The sequence below is a fragment of the Marmota flaviventris genome, chromosome 3 (genome assembly GCF_047511675.1).
Source record: "Marmota flaviventris isolate mMarFla1 chromosome 3, mMarFla1.hap1, whole genome shotgun sequence".
NCBI lineage: Eukaryota > Metazoa > Chordata > Mammalia > Rodentia > Sciuridae > Marmota > Marmota flaviventris.
The window spans coordinates 145047053-145073070 of record NC_092500.1 but is presented as its reverse complement, the minus strand read 5'-3'; the positions used below and the strand labels follow the sequence as shown (position 1 = coordinate 145073070).

At 35.3% G+C, this 26018-nt stretch overlaps 1 protein-coding gene across 2 annotated transcripts in view; it reads left to right on the top strand.

The window, feature by feature from the left end:
* Wwc2 (WW and C2 domain containing 2) overlaps positions 1-26018 on the top strand; it is a 218278-nt gene that overhangs the window by 80117 nt on the left and 112143 nt on the right. For both annotated transcript variants that reach the window (XM_027927138.2, XM_071610510.1), the window contains exon 2: positions 11110-11219. In XM_027927138.2, coding sequence (XP_027782939.2) covers positions 11110-11219 — 110 coding nt within the window. The remainder of the gene's footprint in view (positions 1-11109; positions 11220-26018) is intronic.

Genomic DNA, 26018 nt, shown 5'->3' with positions numbered 1-26018 from the left:
TGTTCTGAAGGGTGAGCCTGCAGGACTTTGATGGGTGGAACATGAGGTTGATGGGGGAGGAAGGCATTAAGGATGGCTGCATCCTGGGTTGTGGCTGAAGCATCAGTGTTAAGATCCCAAGATAGGTTTGTTTGAGAGGAAGAAGTAGTTACATAGGGGAAATCGAGTTACTTTTCATATGAGTCACATTGATGTGGCTATTAGACACCCCTATGGAATTATCAGGTAGATCTACCTCTAATTAATCTGAAATTCCACAGAAACATCAGCTGGAAATCACTCTCATTGTTTTCCATAAGAAACATCTGTTGAGCACCATGACTATGCTATGTGCTGGGAATGCAAAGTTGAAAAACCATTAGGAACTCAGTGAACTGAATAGTCAAGTAAACTAAAAAATGTAAACAGCATGAACTATTTGAATGGGAAAATGTTTCCAAAACCAAAGCTTTATGAAATGTCACTAAATAGTGACTGCCTAGGGAATAGGATGACTTCCAATGAGAAAGATGATGTTTTAATTAATTTTAAGGAAACTGAATTATAAAGGAAAGCTGCAAGGGTAGAACTGAGAAAGGGGCAGGAGGTGGAAAATTGCAGGGAAGAGAAGATATTTCAGGTAGAGGGAACTGCATGTATAAAAGCCTGTGTTTGCTGCCTATATAATAGGCTAACTGGTTTTCCCTTGACTTGCTATTGGTAGATTTTTTTCAGTAGTCCATATCATTGGAGTCTGCATTACAGATTTCCTGCTTCAGCTGTGAAATAGTTCTTTTCTCTGCTACCTTTTCTCATGATATCCTGGTGTTAATGAAGGTATCTTGTTGTAACTAACTATTTTTTCTTTCTTCTCTGATGTTTGGTATTTGTAGAACACTCTGTCAATAACTTGTGCCAACTGTGTCATGAAACCTGGCCCTTCCCACTAAGCTTGAAGTCTAATTGATTTTTCTCCTCTCCAAACTTAGGCTGGGATGCAAATGTTCACAGCAGCATTATTCATATCACAATAACTAGAAGAGAAAACAATCCAAATGTCCATTAACTTGTGAATAAGTAAACAAAACATGTATGTACATTGGAGTAAATTCAGTCATAAAAAGATTGATATATGGAACAACATGTTATACCTCAAAAACACTATGGTACATGAAGGAAGACCAACAAAAGAAACCACAAATTTTGTGATTCTGTGTCAGGGAAACTCGAATCTGAGAAGACGAATCTGTAAAGACAAAGTAAATTACTGGTTGCCTGAGGTGGAGGGTAGGGTTAGGAGTGACTGTAATAGATTCAAAAGATCTTTTGGGGTTGGCAGAACTGTGCTAAACTGGTGCTTTTTGCAGCATACATTTACTCAGAATTACTTTGTACACTTAAAAATGGGAATTGTTTATGGTCTGTAACTTAAATTTCCATAATACTACTTAAAAAAATAGAAGTTTAGAATTATTCAATTCCAGCATGACTGACAGTTGCCTAGATTAAGCTTCCCTGTGGTTGTAGTGATGTAGATGTAGAGTGTAGATGTAGATGTAGTGATGTAGAGTGCTTGCCTAGCATGCATGAGGCACTGGGTTTGATCCTCAGCACCACATAAATGTAAAATAAAGATATTGTGTTCACATAAAACTGAAAAATAAGTGTTTTTAAAAAATCAATGATTTTTGTCTTTAGACTTGACTCCTATCCCCAGGATATCTCATGTACATGCAGATATTTCTCCTCATCCCCTCCAAATAACACAAATCTAAAACACATTTGGTCTCAGATAGGGATAGTCAATTTGTAATAATTAGATTAGCCCAACCCCAGAGACAATATCTAGAGATGGTAGAATGTGCTTTCATTTCTGTTGTGGGGGAGAATGCAAATTGGTGAAGCCCACCTGGAGGAGAACATCTTATCAGAATTAAGTAATTTAAAAGTTAGCTAATAGGGCTTTGGAAACACTTCTCTAATGCATATTGACATTTTGTACCTTAAAAAATGTGAATATTCTTTGAACAACTACTAGAATTTATTCTAAGAAATAACTGTAAATATTTACAAGCATATTTATCTTACATTAATTTTTCTTGAAAACTAATGTCAATTGATGATTAGGTAATTAACAGGTTATAATCCTTTCAATGTATGCAGATATTAGAAGACTTAAGTAAACTTATGTATGCTCATTGAAAGATTCTAACTTATATTTCACTACTTTAAGTCTTAGAAAATACATATAATATGAGACTGTTTATGTGTTTTTTAAAAGGATATGAATTTATGGCCTGGAAAAGTATCAAAACATTGCAATAGTTATCACTCTGTAGGAAAGTAGAGGGACTTTAATAATAATAGCTTATCCTAACTATAGTATATGAATAGTTTGTTTAGCCTATTATCAATTTTATAAAATATGCACATTTTTATTATGTATATGAAGTATATATTTATTTAAAAAATATAGCCTGGAAGGAAATAGCATGTTGTTAACTGGGATGTCCCTTTATATTGTGGCTAAGGGAATTTTAAATAATCTTCCTAGTTCTATAAGTTTTAGTAAAAGTAATATAGGTTAATTTTAATTATTGAATTAACCTCTTTAAAAGAGGGGTTGAGAATAATATGGAACTGTTCATTCAGAAGAGTTCTTCATTGCTGACTGGAGTACATTCTCCAGAGTGAATACTCAAGCTTCTTCAGTCTTTATTCTTGAACAATTATTACCTGTGGTGAAACTATGTGTTGTTGAACCACAGGTTGGGGAATGAGGTAGCTTTGGTGGGTTTTTGTTTGTTTGTTTGGACAATAATCCTTTAAGTCCTCTTCTCTTTCAAACAGTTGGTCCACCCCCTTGGCTGGCACAGCCACTTAAATTCTCAAACTATTTTCAAAACCACATAATCCAACAAGCAAACATTTCTTGGCTCTGAGGAGAGAAAAACGTTCAGGTTAAAGTGTTTACTTGACTGCTGTGTTTCTTCTATGGTGTAAAGCACTTTTTTTTTTTTTAAACTTGCTGAATTACTGAAACATCTAAGATAAATTCTATTATATCCATTTTAACTAAGAATTTGGTTTTGGTTATGCTATTCATTATGATGCATAATGTAATTATAATAAATAAAAATAAGTCATAAAACCAAATGTTTCAATGCAGTACTGAAAGATTTTCTCCTACCCTGTCCCAGCTGTCAGATAATATATTTGTCAACTATCACCTTAGTATCAGTTTTCCTGTTAATATTTGAGTAAATACATTTACCATTGTATCTATATAAATATTATGTATACTTATTATTATCTTTTTTTTTTTTTTTCTGTACTGGAGATTGAATTTACCACCAAGCTGCACCCCCATCCCTTTTTAAAATTGAGACAGGATTTCCCTAAAATGCTAATTAAGACTGGCCTTGTACTTTTGACCCTCCTGCCTCAGCTTCTCAAGTTACTGGGATTACAGGTGTGTACCATCATGCCTGGCTGTAAATGTAAAATTTTAAAACACTATTTTACAGTTCTTCCATCATATCATTGTTCTTTATTTTTGCCTTTTTTCCTAATTAGCATCCATTCAATCAACATTTATTATGTGCCAACTTGGTATGAAGTAGGCATTGTGCTATAGAGACGGGAAAGAACAGGGCTGAGAGAGAGACAGTAGTGTAGTAAGATGCCCCAGCTGACAGCTTACTCTTGGTAGATGAATAGGTGGGACAGAGTTCATGAATACTACACAAATAGCATTCTTAGGCTAAATGGAATTAACTTTTAGATATTATTATTTTTTTGTTACTGGGGATTGAACCAGGATTGCTCTTCACTGAGTCACATCTCCATTCTTTTTTATTTTGAGACAGGGTTTTACTAAGTTGCCTTACTACGTCTCTCTAGGTTGGCTTTGAACTTGCAATGCTCCTGCCTCAGTCTCCCAAATTGATGGATTACAGGATTGTGCCACTGGGCCCAGAAATATTTTAAATGTTTTTTCAAAATACTGCCAACTCCTTTCTTACAAAGATTGTTTTGAGTTGCAGAGTAACTAGCAATGAATGAAAACAACTGATTTTCTCACATCTTCACCAGAACTAGGTTTTTTTCACTAAGACAAAGGAAAACAAAACAAAAACTTGATACCTTATTAGACTTAAAATTAAGCCTGCCTGGTTCTTGTTTTATTTGGCATATCTTTTTATTATTAGCAATATTGAATATTTCCCCATGTTTTAATTATTTTATTACCTCTTGTGAAAATAGTTTATTCATTTGTAATCTTAACTTTGTTATATACCTGTTATTATTTTTTAAAATAATTTTTGAGGTGAAATTTACATAACATAAACATCCTTTTAAAGTGAGCAATTCACTGGCATTTAGTATAATCACAGTACTGTGCAACCTCAACCTATATTTAGTTTCAAACCATTCCCATCACTCCATAGGACCTATTAGGCAGTTTGAATTAACCCCCTTACTTGAGAACTGGTTATTTCATATAATGGAATTTCATGATTTATAACCTTTTGTGCATTCCTAGGTTTTTTCACTTACCTAAAGTTTTGGAGATGCATCTATATTATAGCATATAATAAGTAGTATAGGGCTAAATGATACTGCATTGCATGTATATAAAACAAATTGTTCATCTGCTGATGGAAATTTGGGCTGCATTCATCCTTTTGGCTGTTGTGAATAATGCTGGTATGAACATACATGGACATGTACTTATTTGTGTACATATTTTTATTTCTTTCAGTAATAGACCCAGGAATGGTATTGTGTTCATATAATTTTATTTCTAAGTTTTCGAGGAAATACTAAGCCATTTCTGCAAAGGCTGCACCATTTTACATTCCCATCAAGAATACACAGGATTCCTATTTCTCCACATCTTTGTCAATGCTTGTTTATTTTCTGTTTTTAAAAAATAGCTCTTTTATTGGATATGAGCTAGTACTTTACTGTTGTTTTGATTCGCATTTTCTTAATGACTAATGATGTTGAGTATTTGGTGCTATTTTGTATATAAATGAGAAAAGGGAGGAAACAGAAAATCTTGACATTGATGAACTTATTTTGAAATTAGCTGAATGTTCTTCAAAGAAATGTTTGCTTAAACTGAATGAGGTTGGGGTTGGCTGTATAGCTCAGTGGTAGAGCACTTGCCTTGCACGGGTGAGGCCCTGGGTTCGATCCTCAGCACCAAAAAAAAAAAAAAAAAACAACAACAACCCTAAACTGAATGAGTTGGATAGTTCCTAATCTGAGGATTACTAAGCCATTAATTCTGTTTAAATATTTCAGTCTGTTATTTTCATAACAGATATTTCTGAAGGCAAGTCAGAAGCAATCCAAGTTTGTTTTTAAATTGAATTGTTTTTCATTTCTCTATCAACTGGTTGAATTATGGATGCAATATGTGCCTTTTCAACAGTGGTTCTTAAAGTGTGATCCAGGTGCCACCACCTAGAAATGCAAATTCTCAGGACCCATTACAGATGTAGCAAGTTGGAAACTTTGGTTTTTTTGAGAAGTACTCCTTTCAACCAACATTTTTAGGTTGATTCTAAGTTCATTAGCACCAACTTTTTTATCTCAAATAGGCAGATAATATACAGTTAAGTTGGTTTCATTTTATAACCTGTTTAAGAAATACATACATAAATTATATCATTTTACTTAGAAATTATTTTTTGGACCATGAATAACAACTGTAATGTAAAAAAGAGGTAAGTAATCTGTTTTAGTCAGCTTTTTTGCTGCTGTGACTAAGGACTCAATCAGAACAATTGTAGAGGAGGAAAGGTTTATTTAGGGGCTCATGGTTTTAGAGGTTAAAAGGCAAGTGATTCAACCAAGAGATTTTATTGGGGTGGAGGTGGAAGAAGGGAAGAGGAAGAGAGCAGCAGCCCAAAGGGGAAGAAAAGGAGAGGAAGAGAGCAGAGAGCATGAGCTTGCAAGCTTTAGCTTAAGAAGGGTTGCTTGGCGACTTGACAGGTGCTGATTGGCAGGGTGACTCAGGAACCAGGCGAGCTGACACTGTGTCCCCTGGGGATTGGTGGAGAAAACTTTTGACTTTGGCGCCTTTTGGTTGGCGCTCTTCAGAGAGGAAAGGGAGGGGTAAAGGATTACATGATGTTCTTCTGGAGAGTCGGAAACTTAACTTCAGCGGGGAGAAACCCGATGGGGGACATAAAACCAAAAGGCAAGGTCTCCCACACCCCCAACAGAGGTCTCAGTCCAAAAGTGGCTGGCTCTGTTCCTCAGGGCTCAAGGTGAGGCAGAACATCACGGCGGGCGGGCAAGTGTGGCAGGGGGAACCAGCTCACATGATGACCAGGAAACAAAGAGAGAGGTTTCCACTTGCCATATACAAATATATACTCCAAAGCCACACCCCTAATCCTTACCTCCTCCAGCCACATCCTACCACTTCAGTTACCACTCAGGGGATTAATTCACTGATTGAGTTAAGACTCTTACAACCCAATCATTTCTTCTGAACCTTCTTGCATTGTCTGACACTTAAGCTTGAAACATCCAAACCATAACATAATCCCAGTGATTTGGGAGGCTGAGGCAGAAGGATTGCAAGTTCAAGGCCAGCCTCACTGAGATTTAGTGAGCCCTGTCTCAAAATAAAAAGAGCAGGGGTAATGTACCCATGGGTTCAGTCCACAGGGACCCTGCCCCCCAAAAAAGGTAATTTTTTTTTTTAAAGCTACCTTATCTCTTTGGTCAAATAGTGAAGGAATTTAAGAGTCATGTGCCTTTGATATGTGTTTTTCCTTTTATTTGTGATTAGACTTTGCTTTTTATTTCTTCAGAATGTCCATGTGAACCTTTGCAGTGTGAAGGCCCAGGCAGCAGATTATGCAACCACTACTGCCTTTAGTATAACTGTTGATTAGAGGAGAGGTATGTGTTGCCTAAACACATGAGTCTTTGATTACAGATAGGTTTTTATTTCTGCATAGACTATTCAAATGAAGATTATAATTATGTGTATTTTATAGAATTTTAGGATTTAACTCACACATTTACAAATATTAAAGCTTATGTAGTACATGATAAGCATTTGGTAAAAGTTTAATATTACTAGTATAATTATTATATGTAAAAATTGAGTCATTTTACATAGACTACTGTAAACATTGAAGCTTTTGTTATATATCTGGGTTCCCAAAACCACCAGCATGAGCTTTGTGTTCTTTCAAAGGTGAATATTGCTTTGTAAGAGTATATTCATGGTCAGGTGTGGTAGCACACATGCAGTTCCAGTTACTTGGGTGGTTGAGGTAAGAGGATCCAAGTTTGAGGCTAGCCTGGGCAACTTATGGAGATGCTGTCTGAAAATCAAATTTATAAAGGGCTGGAGTACAGCTCATTGGTAGAATACTTGTCTAGCATGTGTGAGGCTTTGGGTTCAATCCTTCATACTACCAAAAGAAAAACATATATAATATAATATATTTATATGTGTGTATATATTTTATTCATGAAGTAACTGTGGATTTAGGTATTAGGTGGCAGAAAGGAAATTGTGATGGGGGGGGGCCTTCTGAAGTCCTCCAGATTTAAAATCTCCAGGTTAGGGTCAATGAATGATTAGGAAAAAAACGTCCAGGGAGTAGTCAAAAAGTTTGAGAAAAGGTTTTTTTTTTTTAGGATGGGGGACTGAATATATTTAAAGACTGAGGGAGAAATATTACCTAGGTATATCATAGTAATTATTTTCTTCTTATCAGGGTCACAGCATAAATGGGTCCTTGATTTTATATGTCCAGTTTCTGAGGATGTTATTCAATTTATATTTTGTAATTTGGGTAAGAATTCAATTGTAAATATTTTAATATTTACAATTATATATTTAGTGGTTTTACTTATTAATGCAGAAAAGATATTTTGTAGATATATAAAGTATTAAACTGACTTTTTTATTAGTCTATATTAATTATACAGAATAAGTCCCCTTGTTTAAATTGACTTTTAAAGTTGCCAAGAAATTTTTACATTAAAAATTTTAAAAAATATTTATTTTTTAGAAGTAGTTGAAACAATACCTTTATTTTATTTATTTTTATGTGGTGCTGAGGATCGAACCCAGGGCCTCACACGTGATAGACAAGCGCTCTACCACTGAGCCACAACCCCAACCCCAACATTAAAATTTTTTGGAATGGAAACTTCTGAATTATTCACTGAGTTCATAATTATATCTATCCTTGCAGTTGTAATTTAGTTTTATAACAATGACAGTTCAGTGCTTTTTATTTGTTGACCAATTCCCAGAAAAAGCTGAGTTATTTCCAAGTGTAACCAAGGTACCATAACTTGTAATCACGACACACGTTCTGATCCTTTTATAACTTCTTTTAATTATAAGAATAATAAACATATTCATATAATATTCAGGCATGTAGATTTGATATCAGGTGTAAGATCTCTTTTTTGTCACTTAAACTTGCCATTTCTATATCTTCTCATTGTTCATTTCTTCAGACTGTGTATGCCTATGACAACATTAATAAAGGTGTTAGGGAAACAGGGTTCTCAAACAGAATCATGTGCAGGGCAAGCTGGCACAGGAGCAGAGTATTACTCTGGTCAGCTTTACTGAGGTAGTCAAAGAGATGTTTTTATAGGCAGTGAAAGTAGATAGGCCACTATCTCTACCATGGAGATTTTTTTGATAGGATATTTAATTCCTTTATTAAAATTAGCATCAATTTTTCCTGGGAAACTTATGATATGAAATCTAATTTGAGCACAATTTTTTTGGACTCAAATTTACTTCATGATTACAAAACAAATATGGCAAGTTACCATTTTGAGGCAGGTTGCTTAACATCTTTTTAGATTGATTTCACTCATTTAACATTGAAGCTTATGAAAGAGAATAAAATCATGACATTTGCAGGTAAATGGATGGAGTTAGAGAAGATAATGCTAAGTGAAGTTAGCTAATCCCCAAAAAACAAATGCCTAATGTTTTCCCTGATATAAGGAGGCTGATTCCTAGTGGGGTAGGGAGCAGGGAGCATGGGAGGAATGGAGGAACTCTAGATAGGGCAGAGGGGTGGGAGGGGAAGGGAAGGGGAATGGGGTTAGAAATGATGGCGGAATGTGATGGACATTATTATCCAAAGTACATGTATAAAGACACGAATTGGTGTGAATATACTTTGTATACAACCAGAGATATGAAAAATGGTACTCTATATGTGTAATAAGAATTGTAATGCATTCTGCTGTCATATATAAAAATATTTAATTTAAAAAAAATTGAGGCTTACCATTTGCCAGGTGTTATATTGTCTAGTTCTTATTTAAACTTTACGATCTACCCTTTCCTCCTGACCTCTTAGAAAAAAATAAATCAGGGAACTGGGGCTTTTAAAGTTAATAACTTCTAAGCCAGTAGAATGACCTGGAGAGCATATATTGCTGGATCCTTGAGTTTCTGATTTTGTAGGTTTACCTTAGAGTTCAAGATTTTTTATTTTTATTTTTATTTTTTTTGATGCTGCTGGTCCTGGGACTGTACTTTGAGAACTACTGTTTACATCTCACTTGGTTCCTCTTAGGAGTTGAGGGAGAATTCACATGTTGTGATTGTGTTGATAATCATTAATATTGACTGTTTACTGTGTGCTAGTTACTATTCCAAGTTAATTCCTTTTTATCCTCACATCAATCTTAGGAAGTAATTAAATTGCAGTGAGAGGATGTGTTATGTGGGAGGGGTATGAAAATAAGAGGAGGAAATTGAGGTAGAGAAGTCCAGTTAAGATGTCTTATAGTGTGTTAGTTTAGAGGTGGTTACCCTCATTATTGCTTCTGTCAGCTGAGCTGGTTTCAAAGACCAGTAGTCTTGGAGCCATCTCTAGATTTCATGCAATGGGGAGGTTGAAAGAAAAGGGAACCTTTCTTTTCATCCATTGGTCTTTTGTGTCTTTGGAGGACGGTTATAGACTAGGCCTGGGAATCCTTTTCATGTCACTCTCCCAGTAATCTGAAGGGTAGATAATGTACTTTGTTATTCTGATGAATGATGTGGTTCTGGAAGTGACCCATATTTCAGGTGAGCTATGAGACTTTTGATATTCATTAGCACAGATAAAAGAGGTTCCAGGATATTTCCTATATAAGATCCATGGCATTGATGCCAGTATATTAAATTAGAAAGTATGTGGAATGGTGGCAGCCACCCTGCAACAAGGTATTCACTAATCCATGATATTAACCTGCCATCACTGCTCCAGTAGCCTGGGAAAATTCCAAAAGCAAAAACAAAGGGAATAAAAAAAAATAATCTGTAATTATGTCTGAAATCTGTATTTTGCTTAGGAAACCAGGTAGTTTCCTCATGGGTTTTAAAGAAAAAGTTTTAAAGAGTAATTAGTATTAAAGAGAAAGTATCTTAGAAAGTAGTTTTAGGAGAAAGTGTAAGGCGGTTTGAAAAGGTGAGATCAGATCATATTGGTATATTAATACTTTGTGTTTGGTTCTGTTAAAATTTTTTTGAGTGACTGATATATATGGAATACTTATAAAAGTAAGACATGTTTTCTTTCCTGTCAAGGAAAACTCATAGCAGACCTCACAGTTGAGTGTTTAGTTGATTTGTATAAGAGCATTCAAATTTGAAATTAGTATAGTTTGTTCCATATATTCTTATCTTAGAAGTAATGATATCATTTTAATGACACCAGTGCTTGAATCCTGGGGCAAAGTTTTATTTTCAATGGGACAGCAATTTTGCCACAGAATTAGAGCTAGATCCCAAGCCTCCTCACTTTCAGCTTGGAGTTCCCTTTGCTTTGAGATGGCTTGAATTATTAATTGAAGAGATTTATTTCCCAACCTTAAGCTGTGAACTTTCAAAGGGGGATAACAATTTACTCTGCTTTTTTGGATATTCATGTCTGTATTTTATCCTATACAAGGATGTTTTCTCTTTCTTTAGTATTTCAAATGCAGTAGTACAAACTCTGGAACTAATCAAGAACAAAAAGGAAATGCAACCTAGATACTTAACTTGTGGTTAGGATATTGAATTTTGACATGTGGTCTGATGGAAAAAAAAAATCACAGTGTATTTATTCTGGTTTGTTGTAGGTTAACGAAGCCCTTGTCATTTGCTGATTGTGTTGGGGATGAGCTGCCGTGGGGATGGGAAGCAGGGTTTGACCCTCAGATTGGTGTCTACTACATCGATCACATCAACAGTAAGTTTTTCTTTTTGCTGAAAGCAAACATTTAGAAAAGAATCTCCAAAAATCTGTACTTACATAAAAGGGCATACATTTTACAAAGTGAATTTCCTTATTTTAAACCTCCATTTTCTTAATGATTGATACTTAACTGAAATGCCTGTTTTGGTATTTGGGGCATGTGTATGGATTTGCATTATGGGGAGGGACAGAGAGGGAGAAAGAATGTGTGGTCTGGCTGGCTGTTTGCACTACAGGGAATGAGTTTTTTTCTCTAGTGCAGGTCTAGGACTCTGTGAAGATTAAAACAAACAAACAAACAAAAAACTGTTGGGTGACTTGTTTACAACCTCTGCATCTGATAGGATGATTCCTTCTCCACTAGTGCTTGCCCAAAGAAGAATTGGGCATGGGCATATGCTGTCTGTAGATGCAGCTGGTGTGGACTAGGTGACCTGAGGGAGGGACTGGCACTCAACAGCAACTCTGGAAGACAGAATACATGTGGGAGAGACTGGAGCGTTTTTCTTCTTCCTGTTTCTTGATTTCTTTGTGGCAGGAAGGAAAAGTCTCATTTTTAACAGCTTTTAGATCTGTCATGGAAAGGTAGGGCAGAGGACCACTGTGGCCATGAACACCTTTTTAAAACACATACTTGAAGGTTTTTTTTTTTCCTTTTTAAAAAATATTTGTGTGTGTGTGTGTGTGTTTACATGACTATTTCTTTATTCAGCCATTTGAAAATTCTTTCAGAGAAGCATACAATAATTACAGTGACCATTTTGCTTATTTCATTTAAGAATTATTATTTTGATAGATTTTGAGAACTATATATAATGAATTTTTTCTTATTTCTCTTAGATCTACTCTTACATTAAAATTTTACAAATGTACCCTTTACTCATTAGGAATAATATCAGTGTAGAAAAGTATTTTATTTCATACTATTTATTAGTGATGGCTTATAGCAGCCCTGTATTAGGTATGTGATACATTTTTTGAGAGGCAATAAATAAATAAATAGATAGATAGATAAATACCCAAAAGAATAGCAGTGATTTCTTACAGGTAGATGAAATGGAGGGATGGAAAGGAGCAGACACTTTGAGGTATCAATTCAGTTTTTCAAAGAGCACATAAAATTTATAATCTGTGGTAGAGAATATCTGTGTGGTACAGATTGGGAGTCAGTTTTCATGCATACATTAGTCCAACCTAAGTACAAATAACAATTTTTACAAGTTGTTGCTTCGGTCTTTTTTTTTTTAATGATTAAAAAATATCTTTTTGTTGAAATATTATCTCTTCCTGAAAATTTCTAAAAATTCCATGAAGAGGTCTTTATATGTATGCATATGTGTGGGTGTGGATGTTTGTGGTATTGGAGGATCAGATAAACCTTTCAATGGAATATCTGAAATGTGCAGCTATTTCACTCTTACAGTTACTTTAGGTGAATAAGATTTAGCTCTTTTTCTTTAAAGTATTTGGGAAACCAGAAGCCAGCCTAGCTGTACTCGTTCAAAGGAAATAAGTTCTCATGATACCAAAATAAGAAAAGGAATTCCCTTTGCTTCCCTCCTACCAACTGCCAACTCTTTGGTATCTAAATCCATCTTGCAGGGCTTGTTCTTCTTTCTCAGTGAAAGAGGTATTTGAGATCCTCCACCTCCACCCTGTGGATGACCTCTTAATCACTTTTATATCCCATCCTTCTCTCCTGTGTTATATCTTTCCCAGTTATTTTCTGGTTTTAACTCCCCTCCGCCCACCCTTTCTAGAGATTCTTCTGTCTTAAATATTGGAAACTGTCAAAATGGAACTAAACCAAACTACAAAAGAAAAAAAAAAGTAACAGTAAATTTCTCCCTACCCACTCAAGATCATCCTGCAGCCTAAATTACCCTTACTAGCTATGGTAAAAGCCATGATCTGCTTGAACTTCATGTTCTCCATTGTTCTACATCTCACAGAAATCATTCTTGCTGGAGGTCATCTGAGACCATACAGATGATCAAAACCAGCCAAAACTGTAGTCTCGTCTTCCTTGTAACTGTGGGTTATTCCTTGGGTTTCATGGCATTTCCTTTTCACTACCTGCCTGCCGCAGTCCAAGTTTCTCTTACCTATCCCCTCTTGTTTCTGCTATCAGGACTTCTGTAGAGCCTGCAGTTTGCACCTTGCAGATTTTCTTGGGTGATAATTTTAATTACTTCCTTCAGGATGTCAGTTGCCAAATTTGTCCCTTAAGTTTCAGATGCATGTATTTGATTTCTTACTATAGGATTCCTCCCCATCTGCCCCTCGGGCCCTTTCCATTTTAATCTCCTGCCCTACCCCAGCACTGGAGGATACTCCAGCAGTATCATTTGCTTCCCTGGCTTTCGACCTTTCTGTGTGTCTGGTGGTCTAGCCCCTGACCTCTCTTCCCAACAACACCCTAGGTCTTCCCTTTGGACCAATTGCTTCATCCTTCCAGGCTTGGTCTATTCAGGTGCCGCTGCTTCCCAAAGGTTTCTGCAACACATGCCTGGACCTCATAGGTCCTCCACTCCCATCTAGATTTGTTGGCCAGCCTGGGTATTTTTGTAATACCAGGTATGTAGGAGTTTTTAAAAAAACTTCACATTGCATTTAAATTTGTTTATATGTTTTTCTTACTAAATTGTGAGCTTCTTGAGGGCAGTGATTGCAACTTTTATTTCTTTATCCTACTATAATTGATTAACTCTTAAATGTTAAAAGAAAGGAAGAACTTATTATCTAGCTCACAAAATAAAAGCTCATTTTAAAAAAAAGGAATTAAAGTATATTTCAAATGTAAGATGTACTTCAGAAAGCACTATTCTGAATATATAAAAACTTGATTATCAGAATATAAATTTTTAAGTCTACCACTTTTCTTTAGTATGGTAATTGTAACCTAGTGGCCTAATGGATTTATTGTGCCCTAAAGTATCCAAATTTCCCACAGCAAGTAGTTTATTCACTGAAAAGGATCTGACCCATTATCTCATTAATCTTCAAGACATTTCTGTGAAATTTTAGAGAGCAAATGGTATTATCTTCTCATAACAGCTGGTCCACACATATGTTGTGTTTTGGCATTGTATAGTTTCAGCATTATTTTCTCTTTATTTAGATAAAAAATGAAATAAGGAGTGTTTGGTTGTTTTAATACTATTTCTCTGAAACACTCTTAAATATTTAGAAGAAAAATTTGACCTTGACAATGATAGTTACTTCAGGCCTTTTGTGTTTTATTTTAGCATTTACCTTTTAGTGGGTGTGTGATGGGGATATAGACATTGATGGGAGTGCTTGCATCTATCTAGAAGTTAGTTGTGAGGTACTATATGTAAGGTTCTGATATTAATACAATCAAAAGAAAATCACCTTTTGGTGGAATCAAAGTTGTATCATAATTTTTTTCTTTCTTTTAGTTACCTAGGTGTTGTTTGCATACATGAAACTGCACAGATGTTGTGTGTTTTCAGTGAACTTTGACAAATACATATTTTTTTGTATCCTCCATCCCAATCAAGATATGGAATTCCATCACCTCAGTAAGTTCTATTCCAACCCTGTCCAGGCAGCTCCTCCCTAGTGTTTCAAACATTGTTCAGATTTTAGTTTTGCTTATTCTAGAATTTAGAACTTCCTTAGATTTTAGGAATAGATTCTTTCACTCAATGTGTTTTTAAAGACTATACTACTGGGGCTGGGGTTGTGGCTCAGTGGTAGATCACTTGCCTAGCATGTGTGAGGCACTGGGTTCAATTCTCCGCACTGCATATAAATAAATAAAATAAAGGTCCATTGGCAACTAAAATGTATATATAAAAAGACTGTACTACTGATTCAAACAGTAGCATGGAAGAAGAGAATTAGTGTATTTGACAATGAACCCACATCCAGAACACATAAAGAACTCCTGAAAATCAGTGTTAAAAAGATAACCCAATTTAAAAATAAACAACAAACTTACGTACTTCTCAAACAAAGATGTAGCAATGGACTTAGTTTCATTTATGATATTGTTTACACTGTAGAATATTTCCTTTTTATTGCTGAATAGTATTCTACCTACCTGAGCAAATCAGTTTTAAAAATCTATTTTGCAATTTTATTTTTTTCCAAGTTTTAGCTATTATGAAAAAGGCTGCTATGCACATTTGAATATCTTTTTTAAAAAATTGTGGTAAAAAAATTCAGAAGTTTATTATGTTTTTGTTTTCTTTTTTGGGTGGTGTTGGGGATCAAACTCAGGGCCTTGCAGATCTCCAATTCATCAACCATTTAGAAGTATATAGTATATTACTGTTAATTCTATGCACATTACTGTACAACAGATCTCTAGAAGTTATTTAGCTTGTAAAACTAAAACTCTATAACCATGGGACCAAAGTTCCCTTTCCTTTCCTCCTGCTCCTGGCAATCAACATTCTAATTTCTGATTTAACTGAAGTTTGACTAGTTTAGGTGTCTTGTCTGTTTTTTTGAAGTAAGCATTTGTTTTTAAGTTTTATTCATGTAATAGCATAAGACAGGATTTCCTTTTTTAAGGCTCAATGACCTTTTTAAGGCTCTCTAGTAGTGTGTCCTGTAATTTCTTTACCCATTCATCTGGTAATGGGCATTTCAGTTGCTTACAACTCTTGGCTGTCATGAATAGTGCTTCAATGAACAGGGGTGTGCAAATACCTCTTTGAGATCCTAGCTGTAAATTTTTGGATAAATACCCTGAAGAGGGATGTCAGGATCATAGTTCTATCTTTAATTGAGAGACCTTTACTGGTTTTCCTACTGGCTATATCATTTTTACACTTCCACCAAGAGGGCAAATGGTAACATTTTCTCAACATCCATTTCCCTGATGATTAGTGATGTTAAACATTTTTTTCAATTTGTTAATGAGCCATTTGTATATATTCTCTGGGAAAATGTCTAGTCAAGCCCTTTGCCCATTTTTAAATTGGGTTTATTTATTTAGGTGCAGTTGTAGGAATTCTTCATATAGTCTGTGTATTTATTCTTTAGCAGGCAGACACACACACACACACACACACACAATGAATATTTGTTTTTCTAGTCTTTCACTTGCCTATTTATTTTCTTAGTGGTGTCTTTAGAAGAGTAGAATTTTAAATGTTGGCAGAGTTCACTATGTCACTTATTTTCCTTTTATGGTTAGTGCTTTTTGTTTCCTAAGAAATTTTCCAGGGTTGTAAAGATAGTCTCCTATAATTTCTTCTAGTTTTAGCTTTTGCTGTTAAGTATATCCAATATGAGTGAACGTTTGTTCATAATGTGTAATAAGGGTCAAGATCTCAGCCGGGCGTGATGGCACACACCTATAATCCTAGCTACTGAGGAAGCTGAGACAGGAAGATTAAAGGTTTAAGGCCAGCCAAGGCACTTAGCAAGACCCTGTCTCAAAATAAAATATAAAGGGCTGAGGATGTAGCTCAGTGGTAGAGTTGTTTGCCTAGCATATTAGAGGCCTTGTGTTAAAATATATAAAAGATGGGGTGGCATGGGGGAGTTGAGAACTTTTCTCCTCTTATATATATCAGAGGAAGTTCTAGTACTAATTTTTTCTCCCTGCTACAGGGCATTAAACCAAAGGGTGTTTTTATCAATGAGCTACATCCTTAGCACATTTAATTTTTTATTTTGAGGCAGGTCCCACAAAATTGCCAAGCCTTACATCAAATTTGTCCTCCTGCTTCAGTACCATCTGTTAATATGACTTTAATTTCCCCAATGAATTGATTTAGAATCTAGGTTGAAAATCATTCAACTGTGTATGTGAATCCTACTCCATTCCATTTAATTATTTGTTTCTTTTTACTCTAGGACTACATTTCTATACTTATTGTGAAATATGTTAAGTCTTGAAGTCAGGTAGTAAAGTCCTCTGACTTTGTTGTTCTTTTTTTCAGTTTATCTTGGTTATTTTAGATCTTGTACATTGTTAAATTTATTTTAGAATCAATTTATTATTTTCCTCAAAAGAGCTTGTTAGAAATTTGATATCTATAGACAGTTTGGGAAGAAAGCTATGACAAAACCATAAATATTGTATAATCTGCCATTTAAGTTTTCTTCAGTTTCAGCAAAGGTCTGTGGTTTTCAGAATAAAGGTCATCTTTTGATTTTTCATTCAGTATTTCTAGATATTTTTATTTTGGGGGATGAAATTTTACATAGTATTCAATTTTTAGGCACATGATTTATATACAATAAAATGTATACTTTAAGTGTCTACCATCTCAGTCAACATAAAGATTTCTATCAAAGGAGAAATTCTTTCCCCTTTGTAGTCAATCCTTCCCCAACTCCATGTGACTATAGATTAGTTTTGCCTTTTCTAGAAATGCATGGGAATGTGTGTTAGATCCATTCATGTTGCATATATCAGTTGTTTGACCCCTCTTATTCCTGAGTACTATTTGATTATCTGAAAATACCTGAAATCATTTGTTTATTCATCATTTGATGGATGTTTGGGGTTGCTTTCAGTTACTTATTATGAATGTAGCTATGTGAACATCTTTTTGTGGGAATATGCCATCACGTTTAGCATAAAGACCCCAGAGTAGAACTGCTGAGCCATGTTGTAAGCATTGGCTTCAGAAGAAATGGCCAGAGAGTTCTACAAAGTGGTTGTACTATTAATGCTTGAGAGTTCCAGTTGCTTTTGGTGTTGTCATTCTAAATTTTATCAGGTGTGAAGTGGTAACTCATTGTGATTTTACTATTGTGTGTCCCTGTGTTACCTGTGAGCCCTTGTTTCCCTGAATGCTGAAGTATAACACCAGAGAAGCACACTGAGGCAAGTATAGAGTGGAAAGTGGAAGGCTTTATTAAAGGATAGCAGAAAAGACTTCCTCCCAGAGGAAGAAAGTCGGAATCCATGGAAAGGGGAGGTCTTCCCTTTTTTATATCTAAGGTCTTTTTTTAGTCCTCCCACATTCCTGTCCTTTGTTTCCCTCTAGTCTGCAGTGATGGAATGCAGGTGGGAAGGCCAAAATGTAGGAGATATGTGAACTGATGGGGCAGGGAGGAGTAATCTGGGCAGGAAGGGCCTAGGGTGGTTTGATTAGCACCTCCCTGTTTGCTGTGAGCTACTTCATTAACAGTGCTTTAGGATGGGTTCTGGGCCTTGTGGAAATTAGCATTTCAATTTCCCCAGGTGTTGTTCTGGTTTCCTGGACTCCATTCTGAATATGCTCTTCATTTTCTTTATCTTACTCTGTTAGAGCCTATTTACCTAACTACACTAACTACCTATCTTTAAATCTGGCTTCACCTGCAAACTCACAAACTCAGTATCTCTTAATATACTGTCATTCGCATGCGTGAATATGTGTGTGTGTTTGTATGTGTTGTGCATATATATTTTTTGTTAAGAATTGGTTCATAACTTTTCCCCATGTTTTTATTTGGTTATTTGTTCTCTTATTACTGAATTGTGAGAATTCCTCATATCTTCTATATTAAAGTCTTTTGTTGTGAAATCTTTTCTTCTAGTCTGTGACTTCTCATTTTCTTTGTGGCAGATTTGAAGAGAAGAATATTTTAAGTCCAGTTCTGCATCAACGAAAATGGAGAACACACTGCCATGTGGTTGTTTTTATTTCTTTCTGAATCCTCCTTGCTCTTATTTTTTTGAGTTCTCCTCTGTTTGTCATCTGTATTCAGTTCTTAGTTTCTAGTTGCAATCAGTGGGAGAGATTAGATTGTGTGTGCTTACTCCATATTAGTCTGAACCATGCCCCTCATACCCCCATAAAATAATAGTTTATGTCTTTCCTAAACAGAGAGGAAGTATTGCTCCTACAAGGGAGAGGTCCCAGATGGGTAGTCCTGAACCACTCTCTTTTATATGAACATTGAAGCAACACATGTGCTGAGATTCAAGGAAAATTCCTTAAGTTTTTATAATTTTCATATGGACATGGTTGCTTTAGATGGAGAGAAGTAAATTTTGTGCCCTTCTATAGCATCTCTAACCCATATCATCCTGTAAATTTTCTTACGCAGGTATGCTATTAAGATATTTATCAAAGAAAAATTTTAGTTGTTTTTTTTATTTTTTTTATTGTTGGTTGTTCAAAACATTACATAGTTCTTGATATATCATATTTCACACTTTGATTAAAGTGGGTTATGAACTCCCATTTTTACCCCATATACAGATTGCAGAATCACATCAGTTACACATCCATTGATTTACATATTGCCATACTAGTGTCTGTTGTATTCTGCTGCCTTTCCTATCCTCTACTATCCCCCTCCCCTCCCCTCCCCTCCCTTCTTCTCTCTCTACCCCCTCTACTGTCATTCATTTCTCCCCCTTGTATTATTTTTCCCTTTCCCCTCACTTCCTCTTGTATGTACTTTTGTATAACCCTGAGGGTCTCCTTCCATTTCCATGCAATTTCCCTTCTCTCTCCCTTTCCCTCCCACCTCTCATCCCTGTTTAATGTTAATCTTCTTCTCATGCTCTTTGTCCCTACTCTGTTCTTAGTTACTCTCCTTATATCAAAGAAGACATTTGGCATTTGTTTTTTAGGGATTGGCTAGCTTCACTTAGCATAATCTGCTCTAATGCCATCCATTTCCCTGTAAATTCTATGATTTTGTCATTTTTTAATGCAGAGTAATACTCCATTGTGTATAAATGCCACATTTTTTTTTTTATCCATTCGTCTATTGAAGGGCATCTAGGTTGGTTCCACAGTCTTGCTATTGTGAATTGTGCTGCTATGAACATTGATGTAGCAGTGTCCCTGTAGCATGCTCTTTTTAGGTCTTTAGGGAATAGACCGAGAAGGGGAATAGCTGGGTCAAATGGTGGTTCCATTCCCAGCTTTCCAAGAAATCTCCATACTGCTTTCCAAATTGGCTGCACCAATTTGCAGTCCCACCAGCAATGTACAAGTGTACCCTTTTCCCCACATCCTTGCCAGCACTTGTTGTTGTTTGACTTCCTAATGGCTGCCAATCTTACTGGAGTGAGATGGTATCTTAGGGTGGTTTTGATTTGCATTTCTCTGAGTGGTAGAGATGGTGAGCATTTTTTCATGTACTTGTTGATTGATTGTATGTCCTCCTCTGAGAAGTGTCTGTTCAGGTCCTTGGCCCATTTGTTGATTGGGTTGTTTGTTATCTTATTGTCTAATTTTTTGAGTTCTTTGTATACTCTGGATATTAGGGCTCTATCTGAAGTGTGAGGAGTAAAGATTTGTTCCCAGGATGTAGGCTCCCTATTTACCTCTCTTATTGTTTCTTTTGCTGAGAAAAAACTTTTTAGTTTGAGTAAGTCCCATTTGTTGATTCTAGTTATTAACTTTTGTGCTATGGGTGTCCTATTGAGGAATTTGGAGCCCGACCCCACAGAATGTAGATCGTAGAGCAATTAGACAGACGAAAGAAATTAAAGGCATCAAAATAGGAAAAGAAGAACTTAAATTATCACTATTTGCAGATGACATGACTCTATCCCCAGCAGACCCAAAAGGGTCTACAAAGAAACTATTAGAGCTAATAAATGAATTCAGCAAAGTGGCAGGATATAAAATCAACACGCATAAATCAAAGGCATTCCTGTATATCAGCGACAAATCCTCTGAAATGGAAATGAGGACAACCACTCCATTCACAATATCCTCAAAAAAAATAAAATACTTGGGAATCAACCTAACAAAAGAGGTGAAAGACTTATACAATGAAAACTACAGAACCCTAAAGAGAGAAATAGAAGAAGATCTTAGAAGATGGAAAAATATACCCTGTTCATGGATAGGCAGAACTAACATCATCAAAATGGCGATATTACCAAAAGTTCTCTATAGGTTTAATGCGATGCCAATCAAAATCCCAACGGCATTTCTTGTAGAAATAGAGAAAGCAATCATGAAATTCATATGGAAAAATAAAAGACCCAGAATAGCAAAAACAATGCTAAGCAGGAAGTGTGAATCAGGCGGTATAGCGATACCAGACTTCAAACTATACTACAGAGCAATAGTAACAAAAACAGCATGGTACTGGTACCAAAACAGGCGGGTGGACCAATGGTTCAGAATAGAGGACACAGAAACCAATCCACAAAACTACAACTATCTTATATTTGATAAAGGGGCTAAAAGCATGCAATGGAGGAAGGATAGCATCTTCAACAAATGGTGCTGGGAAAACTGGAAATCCATATGCAACAAAATGAAACTGAATCCCTTTCTCTCGCCATGAACAAAAGTTAATTCAAAATGGATCAAGGAGCTTGATATCAAATTTAGTTGTTTAATATCCAAGTAAACATCTTAATTTGGTTGAAGTGAGACTATCTTCTGAAAATGTGATGGTTTATATATTGCATAAATTTGTGAAATTTAGGGATTTCTCAGGCATTATTTTCTTCCATGTGAATGCAGATTTTAGATAGATGATTGTGCCTTTCTTCTTGAATCTGTTATTTCCCTTTACTTCAGACTATTTCTTCTCTTTCTCTTCATTTCACTCATTTTTCTTTTAAATCATGTCTTTCCCCTGAGATATGAGCTTACCCTGTTCTTTTTAACATGCACTTAAAAAAAAAATCTATAATAGTGTTTTCCTTTGCAATTACTATGCAGACTCTTCATCTACATTTTAACCTCAGATAATCTTTAATTTTTTTTTTCTTTATTTTAGCCAGTGCGGTGGCATATGCCTGTAATCCCAGAGGCTGAGGCAGGAGGATAGCAAGTTAGAGTCAGCCTCAGCAACCTTGAGGCGCTAAGTAACTCAGTAAGACTCTGTCTCTAAATAAAATACAGAAAATAGGGATGCGGATGTGGCTCAGTGGTTGAGTGCTCCTGAGTTCAATCCCCAGGGACCGCCTGCCCTCTCAAATTTCTTTATTAGAGCTTCATAGTTATACATAGTAGTTGGGTTCATCCTGACAAACTCATAAATGCATGGAAATTGATTTTAGTTTAAACATCCCCTTCTTTTTTCCCTCCCCCTATCCCTTCTGTTCTCCCTCCTGTCTCCCATTTTCTTTCCCCTATTGTACTTGACTTACTTTCACCCATCTATTAATTTATATTTGACTGGTTCTTTATATTATCCTATCCTTTTTCTCTCCCTTTTCTTTATTTTACTCTAGTTTCTGCATATGAGACAAAACATTGGACCTTTGAGTTTCTAAGTTTGGCTTATTTCACTTAGCAAGATATTCTCCATTTCCATTCCTTTACTGGCAAATGCCATAATTTCATTCTTTTTTATGGCTTAATAGAACTCCATTGGGGTGTGTGTGTGTGTTTGTGTGTATCACAATTTCCTAATCTGTTCATTTATTGATGGGCCCCTGGGTTGTTTCCATAATTTAGCAATTGTGAATTATGCTGCTATAAACATTGAGATGGCTGTATTGCTGTAGTATGTGGATATAAGCTCTTTTGGGGGAAATACCAAGGAGTGGGATAGCTGGGTTATATGGTGTTCCATCCCTAGGTTTTTGAGGAATCTCCATATTGTTTTCCAGAGTGGTTGTACTAGTCCTATAGTCCCACCAACAATTTACAAGTGTACTTCCCCTCCCAACATTGCCAGCATTTATTGTTGTTCATATTCTTTTTTTAAATATATATATATATTTTAGTTGTAGTTGGACACAACACCTTTATTTCACTTGTTTATTTTTGTATGTGGTGCTGAGGATCGAACCCAGGGTCTTGCATGTGCGAGGCGAGCGCTTTACCACTGAGCCACAACCCCAGCCCTCGTTCATATTCTTGATCATCACCATTCTGACTGGAGTGAGGTGAAATCTAAGTACAGTTTTGATTTGCATTTTCCAGGTTGCTAGAGATGTTGAACATTTTTTCATGTATTTGCGGCCATTTGTGTTTCTTCTTTTTGGGAAGTTTCTGTTTAGATCTTTTGTCCATTTGTTGATTAGGTTATTCGTTTTTTTGGTGCTAAATTTTTTGTATATTCTGGATATTAATTCACCATCAAAGGAGAAGCTGGCCAAGATTTTCTCCCATTCTGTTGGCCTTCTCTTCATGCTCTTAATCATTTTCTTTGCTGTGCAGAAACGTTTTAGTTTGATGGCAACCTACTTATTGATTCTTGGTTTTATTTCTTACACTTTGGTGTTCTTGTTAAGGAATTCAGTGCTAGCATGTATGTGGTGGAGTGTGGTCTCTATGTTTTCTAGCAGTTGCAAAATTTCTGATCTAGTTCCTAAGTGTTGGATCCATTTTGATTTGTATTTTGTGCTGGGTAAGAGAGAGGAATCTTAATTTCATTTTTCTACATATAGCTATGTAGTTTTCCTAGCATAATTTGTTAAAAAAAGAGTGTCTTTTCTCCAAGATATATTTTTGGCACCTTTGTCAAATATCAGATGGCTGTTGGTATGTGCATTGGTCTCTGTTTTCAATCCTGTTCCATTGGTCTTCATGTCTATTTTGCTGGTTTTGTTATTACAACTCTGTAGTATAATTTCAGACCAGGCATTGTGATGCCTTCTGCTTTACTTTTCTTGCTTAGTATATATTTGGCTTTTCTGGATCTCTTATTCTTTCAAATGAATTTTAAGTCTGTGAAGAATGTCATTGGTTATTTTGATGGGGATTGCATTGAATCTGTATATTGTTTTTGGTAGTTTGACCATTTTGACAATATCGATTCTGCCTATTTAAGAACATGGGATGTCTTTTCTATCTTCTAAAATTTTCTTCAGTTTCTTCCTTCAGTGTTCCTTAATTTTCACTGTAGACCTTTTTTACCTCCTTGGTTAGATTAAGTCCCAAGTATTTAATTTTGGGGAGGGGGGTGCTCATTGTAAATTGAATTGTTTCCCTGAATTATTCCTTGGCTGATTCACTGTTGGAGTATAGGAAAGCTATTTATTTATGGGTGTTGGTCTTGTATCCTGTTACTTTGCTAAACTCATTTATAAACTTCAGAAGTCTTATGGTGGAGTTTTATTTATTTATTTTTTTTTCTTTTTTCTGGTGGAGTTTTTTAAGCCTTTTAGATATAGGATAATATTGTCATCAAATAAATAGTTTGACTTTTTTTTCCCTATTTGTTATCCTTTGATTTCCTTTTCTTGCCTGATTGCTCTGGCTAATGTTTCAAGGACTATGTTGAATAAGAATAGTGAGAGTGGATGGATGGCCTTGTCTTGTTCCTGATTTAGTGGAAATGCTTTTTTTTTTTTTTCCATTTCTATCATTCCATTTAGTATGATGTTGGTTTTGATTTGTCATAAATGGTTTATACAACATTGAGGTAAGTTTCTTTGATCCCTAGCTTTTCCAGTGTTCATAACATGAATGGGCGTTAGATTTTATTAAAGGCTTTTCTGCATCTGTTGAGATAATTATGATTTTTGCCCTTAATTTTGTTTAAGTGATGAATTGCATTTGTTGATTTGCATATGATGAGCAAATCTTGCATTCCTGGAATGAAACCCACTTGATTGTGGTGTATTATTTTTTGATGTGATTTTGAATGCAGTTTGCTAATATTTTATTAAGAATTTTTACATCTGTGTTCACAGGAATATTTTTCTTTCCTTGATGTGTCTTTGTCTGGTTTTGGTATCAGGATTATACTGGTTTCATTAAATGTATTTGGGAGTGTTCTTTCTCTCTTGATTTCATGGAATACTTTGAGAAAGAATGGTATTAATTCTTACGTAAAGGTCTGATAGAAAAGCCATTAGTTCCTCGACATTTCTTTTTCTTGGAAGACTTTTAATTGCTGTTTCAATTTTATTATATAATTTTGGTCTGTTTAGGTTTGCTGTATCTTCCTGATTTAATTTGGGCAGATCAAATGTGTCTAGAAATTTGTCAGTGTCTTCCATATTTTCTACTTTATTGGAGTATAAATTTTCAAAATAGGTTCTGATAATTTCGTGTATTTCAGGAGGATCTATGGTGATATTTTGTTGATTTACTTCTTCTTACTCTTTGTTTAGTTTGGTACAGGGTTTTTAATCTTATTTACCAATTCTTGGTTGCATTGATCCTGTGTATTGTTTTCTTAATTTCATTGAATTTGGCTGTGATCTTAATTATTTCCTGTCTTACTGGTTTTTGGGTTAGTTTATTCTTTTCCTAAGGCCTTGAGGTAGAGCATAGGGAATCTAATTTTTTAATGTAGGCCCTCAGTGCTGAAAATTTTCTTCTTAGAACTGCTTTCATACTGTCCCAGAGATTTTGATACGTTGTATCTCTGTTCTCATTTGTTTCTAAGAATTTTTTAAATTTCTATCCTCATTTCTTTTTTTAATCCTTTTTTCATTTAAGAGATCATTGATCTACATGTGTTCACATGGTTTCTATTATATTTTTGCTGTTGATTTCTAGATTTAGTTCATGATGACTTGAATAGGATACATGGGATTCTATTGATTTTATACAGGCACACACACAGACACAGACATATACGCGTGTGTGTGTGTGTAATTTGGGGGGGGGGTATTTGCTAAGATTTACTTTGTGGCCTAGAATGTGATCTATTTTGGAAAAAGTTCCATGTGCAGCTGAGAAGGTAAATTCAGATGTTTTGGGGTGGAATATTCTGTAGATGTCTATTAGGTCCATTTGATTTATAATGTTGTTTAGAATGGAGATGTCTTTATTGATTTTATGTTTTAATGACTTTTCTGGCGATAAGGATGGTGAAATCACCCAATATTATTATGGGATTTAACATGATGGAGTATTTTTTCTGTGTAACTGGGTATGTTGATATTTGTGGCATAAATGTTTATTATTGTTATAACTTCTTGTTGGT